We start from the raw sequence: 15,815 nt of genomic DNA, 5'->3' as shown, positions 1-15,815 counted from the left end.
AAAATGCTTTGGCCCAACCGGTTAGTGTCCTTGTGTTGATGCTGGGCTTCCGCAAATATGAGCTTTTCACAGCATTAAAGTTCATCACATTTTAAAACATCATAAATTAGGAAACACATTTGACCACAAGATTCATCTTTTGCAACAGCTGGAAATTAAGCTGCACATTGTAAAAAGAAAAAGAAAAAAAAGAAGCTGCACATTATAAATGTTCTATATGTTTTATCATTGCATCGTGTTTGTTTTGTAATTTTGACAAAATCCAGGAGTGGAAAGTGTAACTGGGTTTTATTTAAACATTGTTATAGATCTGGAGTTTGTCAAAAATGGTTCAAATTAATTTTGGTTCGTTAAAAAGCTATTTTCTCCTGACATTTATGGTTATGTTATGTTTTGCTCGAGATTGCTGGTTACCGTAGCAACCACCAACCGTCAGCTCATTCCCCTTTTCTGTTACCATCTCCAGCTGTGGTATGTATTAGGACCAGCTCGGTGTTTTCTTTACGAATATTATATTTTAACATATATTTTAGACAGATTTAATTAGATGCAGGGTTTCATTTTTAGTTTTTGCCATGTTTGCAAAAACTTATGGATGTTAATGTTGTGCATTTTAGCTGTGTTTAAATTTACACCAGCTAGCTGCTAACTAGCTAACATAACCATTGATATGCAGTATAGCTGTCTGGGGTTATTGATTCTATTTTTATTTATTGTGTAGGGGCGGAAGCTGCTGGACTGACCTTAAACTTCACTTTTTCTCTTATTCGGTATGTTTTAATTTTTGATGCAAAGTAATGTTTAAGTTACAAATTGTGTGATGGTCTTTGACTGTTAAATGTGTGTTATATGTGTGATTATATTTCCTGTACAAAAACATATAGTAATTGATTTTTATGTCAAAGATCAGTTTAGTTATGTGAATTAATGATTTACATTCATGTCAGATGCAATACGATCACATTCAGTTGTGTTGCTGTTTGTAACTGTGGGCAGAAGCTGCTGGACTGATGTTAACCACCAATTTGAATTTTCTCTTGTTAGAATAAATACTGTGAGCCTGTATGTGCCTGTTGTGAGGTTGATCTACTGGACTGGAGACGAACACCTGGACAAACTCAAGATCCGGCAGAACAATGACTTCCTGTTTTGAACAAACCAAGCAGGAAGTGAAGCTCTTTTAACCAGAGTAGTTGTGAGTTTGGTTTGCTGATGAGCAGATGAAGATCGTAGTCTTAGTAAGATTAATTGTTATTCTACTAAGTTTGTTAATTTATTATTAATGCCAGAACTTTGATGTTTTTATTTTTCTTTCTTTCATACATTTTAGTTAGGAAATTTAAATGTGACATTTCTCTACTATGGTGTATTAGGGCCAGAAAAAAGTTGATTTTCTTAAAAAATTTTTAATAAGTAATTAATAATAATCTCTGGGTTTGAAATGTCAAAGAAATTCTACAAAAAATCCTCAAATTTGTAGATTGATCTAAAAAACTTTCTGGGGGAAAAAATCATAGTTTGAAAAGATGAAAATTTTGACTTTTCAAACAAAATTTCCAAAAGTCAAAACTTTTTGACTTTTGAAACTCAGAAATTTCCAATTTTTTTCTACAAAATTTCTGAGATTAATCTCAGTTGTGGTGGACATTTTAATCTCAGTTGTGGTGGAAATTTACTCCCGTTTTTGGCCCTAGCATTCTACTGTATTTCTCTGATGTAATTTGACATTTTAATTAATTATCTTCCGTTATTTAAGCTGAACTCTAACTTTTCCTTCATGTTGTCTCTGTGAGCTGATGGAGGGACGTAGAAGTGTGATGGCCGCCCTGTCTGAAGGCATGCTGACAGTGCTGACAGTCAACTTGTTATTGAGTGTCTCCTTTCTTTCAGGTGAGCTGTTTGTTTTCTCACGTTGAACCATCAAGTAACGGATCCTGTTCTAAAGACTCTGCAGCTCTGATGGAGTTTATGGATCAGGAAGGTTTTTCTTCATGCACATTTTGCTCTGTGTTGTCCTCATATTTACGTTGCTTTTACAGGAAGACTGACTGGATGTGAAGAAGACAAAGGCCTCATCTTTACTGCACCGAGAGAGATCGAGGGACTGAGTGGAGTCTGTTTGCAAATCCCTTGTAGCTTTACAGTGAAACCGCAGCATAAGTTTGATCCTCAGAGAAAAACATTTGGAGTTTGGTTAAAACCTGGAGCCCCGATTCTCAATAGTCCGAAAAACGTGGTTTACAACAGCAGTCAGCTGAAAAACAAATATGACATGAACATTACTGGAAACCTGAGGGAGAAGAACTGCACCACTGTGTTTTATAACATAAACTCAGAGCAAGCAGACAAATACTTCTTCAGGATTGAGAACGGGCCGTTCAAAATAAGCGCTCTTTGTAAGGCTGTTAATGTAAACGTTAGAGGTGAGAGCATTTTGTTTTTATTTGTCTCTAATATTAATGTTGAAGACAAAATGAATTATGAAGCATCTTTGGTGTAAAACAACAAACTCCATTACTAAGTCTTAAGGAGTTTCCATTACAAATATGCGCAAAATTTTGTCACTATTCTGCAGTGTTTTTATTTAATAAGAAATTTAATTTAAATCAAACGTGAATACGTTTGTTCCTGCGATATTTCAATAAAAATCTTGCTGCGCCATCACCTTTCTACTACTTCCTGTCGTATTCTAATTTGTGACTTGTGTCAGAGGCAACATTGTTGATCATGTGGTGCGAAAAAAGTGTTTCCGTTGCAGTTTTGTGAAATTACAACTTCGTATTAGAGCCATTATAGAAGGAAATACATTTCCACCAAAAAACCCATACATTTTCAGATTAATATCTAACTTGGAAATTTCTTTTGAGTTTTGAAAGTTAAAACTCTTTGACTTTTTAAAATTTTCTGAGTTTCATAAAAAAAAAACCCGTCACCTTTAGAAACTCAGATGTTTTTTCTAGAAGATGTTTGAGATTAATTTAAAAAAAGTTTTTTTAATTAATTAAGAAAAAAATTATTTTAAAAATGTTTAAAAATTTTAAAGGAAATTTTAAATTGACTAATTTTCTTTCTGTCTATAACAGACGCCATTGTACAAAATAAACAAATTTTGATATGGTCAACAATCCACCTCATCTTAGCACCAAAGCTTTTTATCGAAAAATGAAAGTTTATTTATTTTAAATTAACTTCATTTTTCATCATCCTCCATTTTCGTGCTCCACATGTTGAGTAAAACTCCTGTATCTCACCTTGAGAAATGTGTGTGTGTGTGTGTGTGTGATGTGAAAATACAGATTCTGCTTGGAGACCCAGGATTGAAATCTCAGGTGACATGAAGGAGAAGAACTCTGTCATTATAACGTGTTCAGCTCTCACTCCCTGTCCACAATCACCTCCTAAACTCACCTGGAACCTCAAACCAGACCACAGCAGGCTGACAGAGAAGAACATGGACGGAACGTTTACAGCTAAAATCCAGAAGAACGTCACGCTGTCAGACACACATGATGGATTCAACATCACCTGCTTTGTCAGATATCCTGTGGATGGAGAAAAATACAAGTTTGCAAAGGCAGAAGTGACCCTCAGCGTTTCCTGTAAGTGACCCGGTCAGAACATCAGCTGGTTCTCATCAGTAAACTGAACGTGTGTCACATTTTCCACAGATGCTCCTAAAAACACTTCAGCTTCCGTCAGTTTGTCAGAAGATGGTTGGGTGAACATGACGTGCTCCAGCAGAGCCAAACCTCCCATCAGCCTCTTCACCTGGTTCAGGAACAGCACAAATGGAACCATGCAAATAACCGAAGGAGACGTTTATGGACTCAATATCACTGAGGAGGGGATTTATCACTGTGTGGCCACCAACGATCTTGGTAATCAGACATCTCCAAAGGTTCATCTGACTGGTCAACGAAAAGGTAATCAGAGAAACATGGAAGGTGGTTAATGTGCCTCAATGCTACAGAAAAAGCAGATTTAAACAGTCTGACTGATTCAATCTTTGTTTGTTTTTCCTTTCAGGGAACCTGCAGGTTGATGGACTTTCTGAAAAAAGAGGTATTCTGCTATTTCACAGAAAAAAAAATTTTCCTCAATTTTTCCAGTCATGCGCTACTTTATTTTATAAGTCTGTGGCTATAAAGTGATGGGGTATGAAATATATCAACTCTAAAAATATCTGACATGTCTTTGGGGTTTTTTCCACATCTTATATTCCCAGGAATATTGAGTACTCCAGTTAAGACTTCACTTGTGTCAGCATTAGGAGTTATTTTGCTTGGCTCCCTGATCAAAATCTTCATGTGGTGAGTATGAGAATGGGAGTTTATGTATCCATAAACTATTCCCAGCACCGCAATTAATCTCTTTCCTAAAAACTCTGCACACAAATACAACATTATTAACAAAATTATGCTAAAACAAACAAAAAAAACCACCAAACGCACCCCTCATCTATTTTCCCCTTAATCAACAGTTCAAAATCCAATGAATTCTACTGAGAGGACCCAGGAATATCCTCAGATTTTAAAAATTCACACCTTAAAAATAACTGCAGCAAAGTGGGACTGAATCAGTTGAAGCATTTGCTCCACACAGGTTTTATAGTAAGATGTCAGGCGTAGCTGGCATTTTGGCACAATTTAGCCATATGTGTCCAAAACTGTGTCAAATGTTTTTTTTTCACCTCATAAAAGAGAATCTGGTCAAATTAAAATGCTAATTTCTACTGTAGGAATACTTACGCATGTCACAGAGCCTTTGCATTTACCCTGGGTGTCATCAAAATGTACCATTCTCCATTTTGTAATGACAAGAATGAATAAAAAATTAGCTGGATCCTTTATTGGAAGAAAGAAGAAAAACTGTCAACAAATGTGCAAAATAACAATAATCAATTAATAAAAGATTAATTTCATATAATTAGCAGAGTAAGAAAACAATGGGTTGCTGTAAGTACTTTGCAGATGTAGTACTTGAACTTTTTAAGTGTAAAAATATTTTTGTAGTTTGGGCTCCAAAAAAGTCTGCAACCCACAGAGTTGCTCACTCCTAACGCAGAAGCTGGTTCTTGTCTCCTATCATAAAATGCAACAATTATTCTGACCCCTCTATAATTTCTTCCAGGTTTCTTAAGATCAGACATCTATCTCCGAAAAAGCCCCAAACAGGTGTGGTACTATGCAGTTCTCATTATAGACAATATTTGTGAACAAATAATTCATCAATATGCTCTTTAAGTCACCGTTTGGTATCCATGAGTGTTTTATATTTTCGTTTTCCCTTCTAATTTCCCACATACTCACACTACTAAGGACTACTGTCTAGAAAAGGGAGACAGAAGAACTGATGTTCGATATGAGGATCTAAACTCCTGGATAAAACAGACCAGGAGTCTGCGTGGCAGCAGGCAGTCGCAGGAGACGACCTACGCACAATCGGTCTCCAGGTCAAAAAGCAGCAAAGCAAGTGAATAAACATTGGCCTCTCTCTGACTGTCAGCTGTTTGTTTCATATTACAGAACCTGAAAAATACATTTACTGGGATTGTACTGGTAATTGTTAAATGACTGGAAGCTCCAAGCTATCACAACCAAAAAAAATTAGCATTTCTTTGCAATAATGGATATTTATGCCTAAAACGTTTGAGGTTACTGTAAGTAACCATGCAATTTCAAGGGAGATTTTTATAAAAACTGTGTAAAACAATCTGGATGTCTTCTTTCAAATTTTGATTCATACAGATTTAAACCTGTGTCTGATGAAAACAAAACAACATGACGCTAAGACCTCATAGTATATTGGTGTAGCCTAAGGGAAAATGTCAACCTCTCGCTCATTTGGCTCTAAATCACACGTGTCTTCGGATTTGCACCATATTGGATATGAATGACCACTGACGATACTGACATTGACTCCACTGTGCTGCTTACATTATTCCAACAGCTATGTCTCCTGGACACAGCATTGGATCTGCACCAGATTGTTTTCTGCTTTATCAGGGAGCACTGCTTGGCATGTGGCCCAATTTATCCACAGCACCAACTGGAATATTTTCATATTTTATATTTTTTAAAAATCAGCCCCAAGTCATGCTTTGACCCAGAATTATAAGATTCAGCCTACGTCTAACTTTTCAGGCTCTTCAAAAAGGCTTCTTGAAGCCATGACACAAACCCAGCAGGAAGTCGACCCTTTTGTCTCTTTTACACATGTTGTATCTCAGCAAACTCTTGCAACGTCTGACATACAGACCTCAGAACAGCACAGGAGTCTTGAGGCAAAGTTATCAACAGCTTTTATCTGCATCAAAGCATGTGGGCATGACCAATCCACCAAATCTGACCAATTGTCATAAAACATCAAGGTGGAATAACTTCCACACACAATCTCACAGCTGCAACACATTTTGTGTTATGACCGACTATAACTCACATTGTCAATTTGTGACATCACATTAAAAAATGTTGTTTGGTATCTTACTTTTAGCCTTTGATTGCAGCTTTAAATTTTATTTCTACTTTGACTTTAAAACTAAAGTGTCTGCAAATAAATGAAGAAAATGTGTACTTTTAGTTAAGAGTTATTGAACAAATAAGAACTAATCAAGTTTAGACATGTAAAATATCTTTACGCTAATGTCATTGCTGAAACCCTGTGTGCCTACTTTTCCAAATACAAACTCACATCAAATATCACCATAATCTCTCCTTGATGAGGAGAGATGTGCAATATCAGCTTGACCAGATCTACTGCTGCTTCACATGTGAAATTTCCGCCATTTTCTCAACCTCTCCATCTCTTTCACTTCTTGCTACAGAATGGTTGTGATAACAGACTGTACACATAGCACAGCATTGTAGACATGAACATGAGCATAGCCAACCTATTCACAGCCAAAATAAGACAAGAACGATTTTACTTTTTTTTTTTTTTTTAAAACACCAAAAATATTGACATGGGCAAAATGACGCTGTCCGTCATAAATTTTGGTGTTGGTTAATTTTTGGTTTACCTCTCAGGTCTACTCCATAGTAATGTTACTAATGGTGGCGTTGACGCCATGGGCATCACACAAAAACATTGCATTATAACATTATAAAATATGGGGAAAAATACCTGCCTAATAAACTACCAGTTATATAACTAAACAAATCTGTAACTTATACAAAATATTTAGGATTAAAAGTGAAGGCTGCTCCCTTGAATGACAACATAAATATTTCACAACCAACTACAGCTGTGCAGTGCGAGTCATTATAACGTTGTAAAGTTATTTACTGTCCTCTGTGGATTCTCATGTCTGTGTTTAAAGATGATTTCTGGCTAAATCTGTGTCCACAGAGATCACAACATAAAGGTTCCTGTCTTGTGTGGATTCTTATAACTTCTTATTTTAAGAAATGTTCTGCCACAGCCTCCACAGTTAAACATCCCTCCTGTTTGGACCTTCCTTCATGAGTCAACATTTTTCCTCTCTGTAAAACATTTTATAATCCAGCAAGCTTGGAGACTATTTCTGAATCTTGTTTGTTAATTAAGTTTCCATCTGACTCAGGCGCTCTGCTCTCTTTCCAGTCATTGTCCATGTCCTCAGTTTTCATTCCAGAGTCTGACAAGTGTTTCATCTCAGAGACGGGGTGATTCACATCATCTTCCTCTTCAGCCTTCTTGCTGTCTTCAGACACTGAGGAGTTGGAACCATCTCCATGATCTTCTATCTTGATGGATTTTCCTGTATTATTTTCTTTTGGAAGTTCTCTGTCTTTAATTTGGTCTTGATAAAGCTGCGAGAGAAGAGGTTACTATTTATCATCCTCACTCTTTATGGCACTTATCCAAAAACAATGAAAGTCTCGACATTGCAGATCTTGTGTAACTGTGTTAATTGGCAACATGGCGAATTTAGGGGTCACTTTCTGGTCTGTTTTCGATCACCTGCCGAGAAAAGTTAGTAAATTAAAAACGAAGTTTAAATATTTTTACAATTTTCGTCATTTTGTGAATGTGCATAGATGAGGCAGAAATTTATAAATGACTAGATTTATAAAGCGGAAGGCACGTGGTCATGCAGCTCCAAACTCTGGTTTCAACCATGTTTTTATCATGTTTAATTACTTCAATCTTAGTTTCCCATTAGCTTAGCTTTGTGGGACGTGTCCAGGGGATTTTGCAACACTGAGGGTTGGGGGGCCATTGCTGGAGACATGACGTTCTGTGTGTGGGGCCACGGGACCATGTGACAGCTTGAAAGAACGGTCCACCATATTTTTGCTTAGGATCCACATGCACCACACTCTGTGGAAATGGTGGGGTGGTATCTGTGCCACCACATCAGGGGGGCAGTTAGGAATAAATAATTATGTATATTCCTCTATGAAATATATATCTTGTATGCTCATGTAAACACACACACACAAATATATACACACACATAAGGATAAAGAAAATGGCACATTTGGGAACGCCCTCTTTAGGGCGCAGCTTAGATAAAAAACTACAAAATGAATCAGAAACTGTTGTTAGACACTATTTTGATGTGTTGAGCTGTAAGGAAACATGGCGATGGACCAGCGCTGCATTTTGGTCTTAATAAATGGGATTGATGATTTCAACTCACTGACTCTTGTAGATAATTATTATTATATTATTATAATTATTAAATTAATATCAAATTCTTTTGTGGGAGTGGAATAGGAAGCTATTTGTTTCTCCTTTTCTTTAGAGATTTCATCATGATTTTTAAACAAATGTTTTCTTCTCAAGGTAAAGGGGGGAAAAATTATGTCAGAGTTGTTGTAGTTCACCTATTTTCCCTTTTGTGCACCAACCAGGTCTGTTTACCAGTTTTAGGACCTGACTAACACCCCAGTGTTTTTACCTTGAGAAATAATGAGATTTGGTTAAATATAAAACAGGTTTAATGCAGAAAATTATCAGATGTTACAGGTCATACAAATGGAACAGATACAGAGTGACATTCACCCTCCAGGGCTGGGCTCCACTCAGCTCACCGTAGGGGTGACACCGAGTGAAGCAAAGATTGTACGAGTTCTGCTTTTAATTTCTCCTCATTCTGCTACCTCTCTAAAGTGTTGGCCTGCCTTAATCAGTTTTTGTTTTTGTGTGACTGTAACCAGTCCTAAATATGGTTATGTCAGTGTGCAGCCGTGTGCGTGTGAGCAGATAAAACAGATAGCGAAAAGACAAAGAGTCCTTTTGTCCATAACAAAGTTTTCCTTCTGAATTTCTTGTAACAATTCTTGTCTATAAAATCATAAGATTCATAGTTTCTTTTACGAAGGACATTTTAGTTCCATTAGTCTTTTTGTTTTTCACAATGTAGCATACACAAAGCATGTTAACTGCCAGAAAACGCTATAGAAGATTTTTAACAAAACATTTATTGTACAGTAATTTAACAATAAAAACGTTACATAATCAGGTCAAGGAAACCTAAAAAATAATAAATATTTACATTAGCAGTTTGTTATATTTTAGTTCTCCCTGATCAGAAATGGTGCACAAAACACTCTAAAAACCCCACAGTTGTAAAAAACCCTTCAAATCCCCGGTGGCTCCAAACTCAACCTGGCCTTGATGTTACACTTCCACAGAGCCACAGCATCGAGTTGAGGTCCAGCCTACATTTTGTCCCTTCGAGTTAAATAAATAGCCATTTTGGCTTTGGCTATAAATAATTTAAAATCCGGGTTTTAAAACTAGTGGCTCGACTGTAATGTACACCGTTGATAAAAACGGAATTGGTAAAAACCACGCCAAAAAGGCCAAATATTCTCATTAAAAAATTTTTAAACACTAGTTAACCGTACACAATCCATAAAAACATAAAACACACTCTCGGACAAACTGCAAAAAGGACACTTGTTTAAAACCCCAGGACTGATGACCAATAAAAACGAGTTTGTTGTGTTGGCGCCGTGCAGAATCCTCCACTGAAGGTCACCAGTCCGTCATTTGTATTATAGGTTCTGTTTCTAACTTTCTTATTCTCTGATTTTAGTTTGGTTTACATTTGCAGTATTTTCATAGAGTTAAAATCTGGAAACAGCATTTCTGATTCTGATTTTATTTCAAGGACAATTTAACACAACCTGTGTAGACAGATTTTATATTTAGCGAACATCAACAAACCTGAGGCTAGTATGGAAGCTATCATCAGGGCTAGCAAGGAGGCTAGGATAGAATCTAGCATGGAGGCAAGAATGGAGGCTAGCACAGAGACTAGCATGGAGACTATCATGGAGGCTAGCTATCCCCCATCTTGAAAACCTATGGACTTCACTGAAGATCAAGTTTTTGTATTTTCCTGTGTAGACAAATATTACATTTAGCCAACTTCAACAAGCCTAAGGCTAGTATGGAGGCTAGCATCAGGGCTAGCAAGGAGGCTAGGATAGAGTCTAGCATGGAGGCTAGCACAGAGACTAGCATGGAGTCTAGCAGAAGGCTAGCATGGACACTAGCAAGGAGATTACCAGGGAGGCTAGCACAGACACTAGCCGAGTGTTTCTAGTTTCTACTGCAAACCTCTCAGTTCACTTGAGTTAAGGCAAAACTTACCTACAAGTAACTTTGCTGCAAAATATAGGAGCTGCTTGTTTTCAGTCAATATTGATGAAAAGGTTCTTGTTTCATTGCCTGATTATTTAAGTTATACTAGGGAGAAATGTTTTATTAGGAACAAGGACTTTTTCAAGTTTCTTTAGAATGATGAGTTGTTTAAGTTCATCTGTGTGCAGATGACAGCGCAGATCTGTGTCTGTGCCATGATTGGACAGATCTTCTTCTTCTATAGCGTTTTCTGGCAGCTTACAAACTTTGTGTATTACTGCCATCAACTGGACGGAGATGTAATTCAGAAATTCATTTATCCTATATATCACAGGTGTCAAACTCCAGTCCTCAAGGGCCGGTGTCCTGCAACTTTTAGTTGTGCCTTTGCTGCACCACACCTGAATGGAATAATTAGGTCATTAGCAAGGCTCTGGAGAACTGATCTACACAAGGAGGAGGTCATTTAGCCATTTCATTCCAGTGTTTTGTACCTGTGGCACTTATAAAAACTGCAGGACACCGGCCCTTGAGGACTGGAGTTTGACACCCCTGCTATATATCTTCAAATCTTAAAATAACTAAATTATATACGTACTTATACACTCACACACACATACATACTAAATCCTCTCAGCTAATTTTGTATCTTTTGAATATTTAATAAGTGCTTGAATTATATCATGTGATTGATGCTTCCTTAATAAATTACCCATTATTACTGAACTCCCCATTACCCTTTCCAGTTCTTTCCTCTCTTTTATATATCTTCTACAGTAAATCAACACATGTTCTACTCCTTCTGTTTTCATGCAATAAGAGCAATCACCTGATGGATGTTTCCCTATTATTTTTAAACCACTATTTGAACTGGTATGCCCAATCCTCAACCTGTTAATCCATATTTCGTCTCTCCTATTCATTATACTATTATTTGTTATGATTACCTCCTTCTGTATTTTATGTAAATGATTGGACAGATTAGTGTCTGTCCTGTGATTGGACAGATTAGTGTCTGTCTTGTGATTGGTGGCTTCCTACAGGAAGTTGTGAGCAGAGTTTAAAAGCTGCTGCAGGACTGCAGACATTCACAGGAAGCTGGACCAGCAATGGCTCTGCTGAAGGTTCTGCTGCTGCTGGGGCTGGGTGAGTCGGACAAGCTGGAGACACTGGAGACACTTCCCTCTGATTCTGTTTCAGACTGAAACTTCTTTGCATATAGACTGTGATGCTTTTTAATCTTTAACTGTTTATTCTTTTTCTGTTCCAGCGGCCATGTTTGCACCTGATTTCTAAGTAAAGTCCTCCTTTTTCTTCTTCAGGTGTTTCAGTGAACTCAAATGTTTCTCTGCAGAAGAGAATCATTGGAGGCCATGACTGTGATGACAGGGAGCGTCTTTATCATGTTCGGATTGAGAGCAGCAATCATACTACAATAAGACTGTGTGGAGGATCTCTGATCGACGCTAAGTGGATCCTGACTGCAGCTCACTGCTGGGAGTCGGAGGCAGGGTGGTAGGAAAGAAACATTAAGACAGTTTTATCTGCAGATGATCAGGTTTTCTGTGTGTTTATTATAATCTAACCTTTTCTGCAGGATTAACATAGCAATGTTAAAAGTTCATCCAAGGAGGGCTAAACAGCAGAACCATGTAATCCGATCCGATCCGGTGATTTATACTGACCAGGGCCAAAAGCATGATATCATGTTGCTGAAGCTTCGGAGACCAGTAACAGATGTCCCACCTGCTCGGCTACCAAGATGCCAGAATCGTCCTAAAATGTAAGTCTTTCTCTGATCCAAAACATGACTTCAGGTTTTCTGTCTCTACTCCTCCAGTCCTGCTGCCTCTGCTTCAGCATACCTGAGTCAGGTAATCAGGCCAACAGCAGAACCAGAACCCATTTAGCTCAAGTGTGTTGGGCCAGAGACACGTGTAAAGGACGCAGGACATCGTCACTGAGGACTGGACATGGACACTCCTGTCAGAGGATGAAGTCCTTCATGGATTTATTTTTTGTTCTGTCATTGTCTTTATCACAGTTCAATTTCTAAAGTTATCTTGTATTTTTACATTTTATTCTTATTGTGTTATAGAGGCGATACAGTTCAGCTGGCAGGAGAGGGAGGAACGACAACCGGCCCCAATTATGAGCGAAGTGAGAGAAATATTGAAGTTATGAGAGTAAAATCTTTGTCTCTGTCGCTACAGAGAAGGTCGAGTGAAGAACATGTTTATGATTCTCATGTTTCTCTACAGACCCCAATAATCGTATTCCAAAACATCTTCAGTGTGTCAACATGAATGTTGTTCTGGATACCCACTTTAGACCAACATGTGGGAAAACATTTCTTACTGATGCACAAAACAAGGATATATGTCTTGTAAGTTTTTCATTCATCTCTGCAGTGATTAGAACCTTTCTGTTTTACAACATAAATAAATATATTGATATAAATTTTTCTACAGGGCGACTCTGGTTCAGCAGTGGTGTTCAACGGGATGATTTATGGTGTGATTGTTGAATGTGGAACAAGCTTTGCATGTCTGATACCATCTACAATCATAGATGTTTGTGAATACATAGATTGGATAAAACAAACAACTGGGCTTAAATAAAACATAAACTATCATGAAATAAAATTCTCATCAAATTTCCTCAGATGTAATTTTATAGTTGTTTCTTCATCACTTTGTAGTTTGTAGAATTAGGATAAATTAATAGTTTTGTTTTCTCTCACCTGACCTTGACCTCCTTAATCGAGCTTTCTCTGCCTCAGAAATGAAAAATTAATCAATAAATGAATGAAAAAGAAACATTTCCTGTATGATCGTCTTTATATTTATGGTTCAGTTGATGGTTTTCCTGAACTGAGTTGTAAAACGTGACATGAGTTTTAAATTACACAAAGAGGAACACCAGAAGTAATTTAGTTATTCAGTTTTTGTCTTTATTTTACATCAGAAATGAACATGCAGCATGCAGTTATACCTGATTTAGTTCTAGAGAACTTTAACTCCAAGACCAAAGAGCTGTGCACAAACATAATGAAACAGAAGTCACATAATACAATTAACAAATAATAAAATCCTAATAACTTAAAAATAATACAAAAAACCCATCACATTTTTAATAAAGATACAAAGGAAATAAAAAGTTCAATAATTAAAAACAATTTAAACGTCAAAATCTGGAATGAAAGAGAACTTTAAGAAAATATTTAAAAACTGGTAAAACTAATTAGTGGTAGTTTCTGGTTGCCACAAATTTAACATAATGATAGTACAGTAGAAATGTTTCCTCAATTGCAGTTAAAGTGTCATTGTCATTATAATTTTAACAATTGTTTTAAGGTCTTGTTCAACGTGCCCCTTTTTAACTTTGAGTCCTGGCCCCTCCAAAGGTCTCTGCACGGCCCTGGTGTATACAAATTGTTCCAATGCTATGCTAAACATAACTCCTAAGCTTCCACTTCGGTCCTGTCACTTAAATAATGTTATCCAATGTATTTAACGTTAACACAACCCGGTGTTTGTAAACATGACGGTAGCTGTATAGCACAGACAGATAGACTTAGCTATCTATCCATGCTATGGTAGGAAAACCTGACGAGGTAGTCAGAACACCGGCTCACTACAAGAAAATTCACAAAAAACAGAAATACAAAACACAGCGGTCCTAATTCAAACCTCCAACTCATCCCCTGTCTAAAGGAACCTGATGTCGCCTGTCGGATCACTTTGCTGTTATCTTTGAAAATACTTTATCCATTAGCCCACATAGCTAAACAACTATTATCACAAAACGTTCTTTCACAGACAACACAGCAGAAACATTTAATCAAATCTATTCTTCCTCCTCACCCTGAAGCTGTAGTCATGTAGATGAGTTGGTAAATGACTTCCATTCTAAAATTTCAGGTATCATTTATTCAATTGACCCCATTACAGTGAAGGTTGTGTCTGGCAGGATCAAGTCTCCATGGAGAAATACACAAACGGATAGACAACTTTGCTGTAGAGACAAACATAAATGGCATAAAACTCAACTTCATGTATATAATGAAATCTATAAAGACAGACTCCGTAGCTATCACTCAACACTACAACATGCAAGGGAAACGTTCTTTGCAGATATCATAAGCAAAAACATTAGCAATGCTCGAGCTTTATTTGCAACAGTTAACAGATTCACAAACCCTCCAGGGACTGAACCACCTGAACTTCAATCTAATACAGCATGCAATTAATTTGCCAGCTTCTTTTCAGAGAAAATTCAAAAAATCAGAAGTTCAGTGTGCACACCCACACTAAATCCAGTACCCATACTCCCAGTGCTCCCCAGTAATGTTCCCAGGCTATAAACAATGGATGCGCTTATTTCATGACAATGTGGGACCGAATTTATCAACTAACTGCTTCAGACTGGTCTCCTGCATCGCACAGAGCTCTCTCCTGACCTTTCTTTTGACCAAGTGCGTTTCTACGTTAAACAGCAGATTTTGATTTATAAAAATATAATGTCTCCAAACTCCTAAACATTTATTACACTCAATATTTTCTGATTAGTTTTCTATTTCTTTGGTTATAATGAAGTAGGACATTTTTCAGATGAATATATGACTTACACTCTTTAAAGAATGTGATCCAATATGAAAAACTACTACATAGACTTATTTTAATCAAATCATGTTTATTTTATCTAAAGAAAAAAGCTCTACTGATTTAGATATATGTTATTAAACCATGAGTCTAAATGTAACCTAAATTGAGGCCTACTCAAAACAAACCAAATCAATCTAATATTTCAACGCTAGCTAAGATTAAACATCATTAAAACCTGCATAATTAAGCTAATATTTCCAACAAACCCCATCCAATTCCTGAACGATGCTTAGAACAGATAAATGAAAATTCTGACTTTTTTCAGAATAACTTTTCTCAGAATTAATTCCATTCTGAGAATTTTTTTTTTAGAATTTTAAGATAATTTTTTAGATTAATTTAATTTTTAGATTAAAGTTAGAATTCTGACTTTAATCTCAAAATTCTGATTTTAATCTCAGAATTTTAACCTTAATCTCAGAATGATTACTTTTTTTCCTCAATATTCTGGTTTTAATGCCAGAATTCTGTGATTAAAGTCAGAATTATTTTTTTTTTCAATGGCCCTAATCCTCTTCCGTACTTTTAGGTATACTCCACAAATATGTTAATTTAAGAATAGCAAATAGG

The 15,815-nt window shown here is 36.6% G+C and overlaps 2 protein-coding genes across 3 annotated transcripts; both read left to right on the top strand.

Annotated features, from left to right (window-relative positions):
• Positions 1–388: 388 nt before the first annotated feature.
• LOC114138558 (sialic acid-binding Ig-like lectin 7) lies at positions 389–5,498 on the top strand. Of its 2 annotated transcripts, none has more exons than XM_028007911.1 (11): positions 389–471; positions 722–770; positions 1,045–1,195; positions 1,794–1,890; positions 2,040–2,423; positions 3,297–3,599; positions 3,669–3,923; positions 4,027–4,062; positions 4,226–4,310; positions 5,131–5,174; positions 5,319–5,498. In XM_028007911.1, exons 4-11 carry the CDS (start codon positions 1,797–1,799, stop codon positions 5,351–5,353), a joined length of 1,236 nt encoding a protein of 411 aa, XP_027863712.1. In that variant the 5' UTR covers positions 389–471; positions 722–770; positions 1,045–1,195; positions 1,794–1,796; the 3' UTR covers positions 5,354–5,498. The 2 variants fall into 2 exon arrangements, with proteins under 2 accessions (XP_027863712.1, XP_027863711.1); XM_028007910.1 differs by having other exon boundaries at positions 1,045–1,238.
• Positions 5,499–11,453: 5,955 nt separating this feature from the next.
• LOC114137636 (trypsin II-P29-like) lies at positions 11,454–13,293 on the top strand. The gene is made up of 6 exons (XM_028006388.1): positions 11,454–11,724; positions 11,901–12,093; positions 12,176–12,361; positions 12,677–12,738; positions 12,840–12,964; positions 13,050–13,293. Exons 1-6 carry the CDS (start codon positions 11,688–11,690, stop codon positions 13,197–13,199), a joined length of 753 nt encoding a protein of 250 aa, XP_027862189.1. The 5' UTR covers positions 11,454–11,687; the 3' UTR covers positions 13,200–13,293.
• Positions 13,294–15,815: the final 2,522 nt, after the last annotated feature.

This window comes from Xiphophorus couchianus, chromosome 22, assembly GCF_001444195.1.
Source record: "Xiphophorus couchianus chromosome 22, X_couchianus-1.0, whole genome shotgun sequence".
Taxonomy (NCBI): Eukaryota; Metazoa; Chordata; class Actinopteri; order Cyprinodontiformes; family Poeciliidae; genus Xiphophorus; species Xiphophorus couchianus.
The sequence above is the reverse complement of the archived record's forward strand: the minus strand, read 5'-3'. Positions and strand labels throughout refer to the sequence as shown.

What these genes read in the sequence shown, in the direction of transcription:
- LOC114138558 (XM_028007910.1), top strand. An exon ending in GAGTGTCTCCTTTCTTTCAG is followed by an intron (nt 1,891 to 2,039) that starts GTGAGCTGTTTG and finishes TTGCTTTTACAG; the next exon opens with GAAGACTGACTGGATGTGAA. An exon ending in TCCGAAAAAGCCCCAAACAG is followed by an intron (nt 5,175 to 5,318) that starts GTGTGGTACTAT and finishes CACACTACTAAG; the next exon opens with GACTACTGTCTAGAAAAGGG.
- LOC114137636 (XM_028006388.1), top strand. Translation starts at nt 11,688, where the DNA reads ATGGCTCTGCTGAAGGTTCTGCTGCTGCTGGGGCTGG. An exon ending in TGGGAGTCGGAGGCAGGGTG is followed by an intron (nt 12,094 to 12,175) that starts GTAGGAAAGAAA and finishes CCTTTTCTGCAG; the next exon opens with GATTAACATAGCAATGTTAA. An exon ending in AAAACAAGGATATATGTCTT is followed by an intron (nt 12,965 to 13,049) that starts GTAAGTTTTTCA and finishes ATTTTTCTACAG; the next exon opens with GGCGACTCTGGTTCAGCAGT.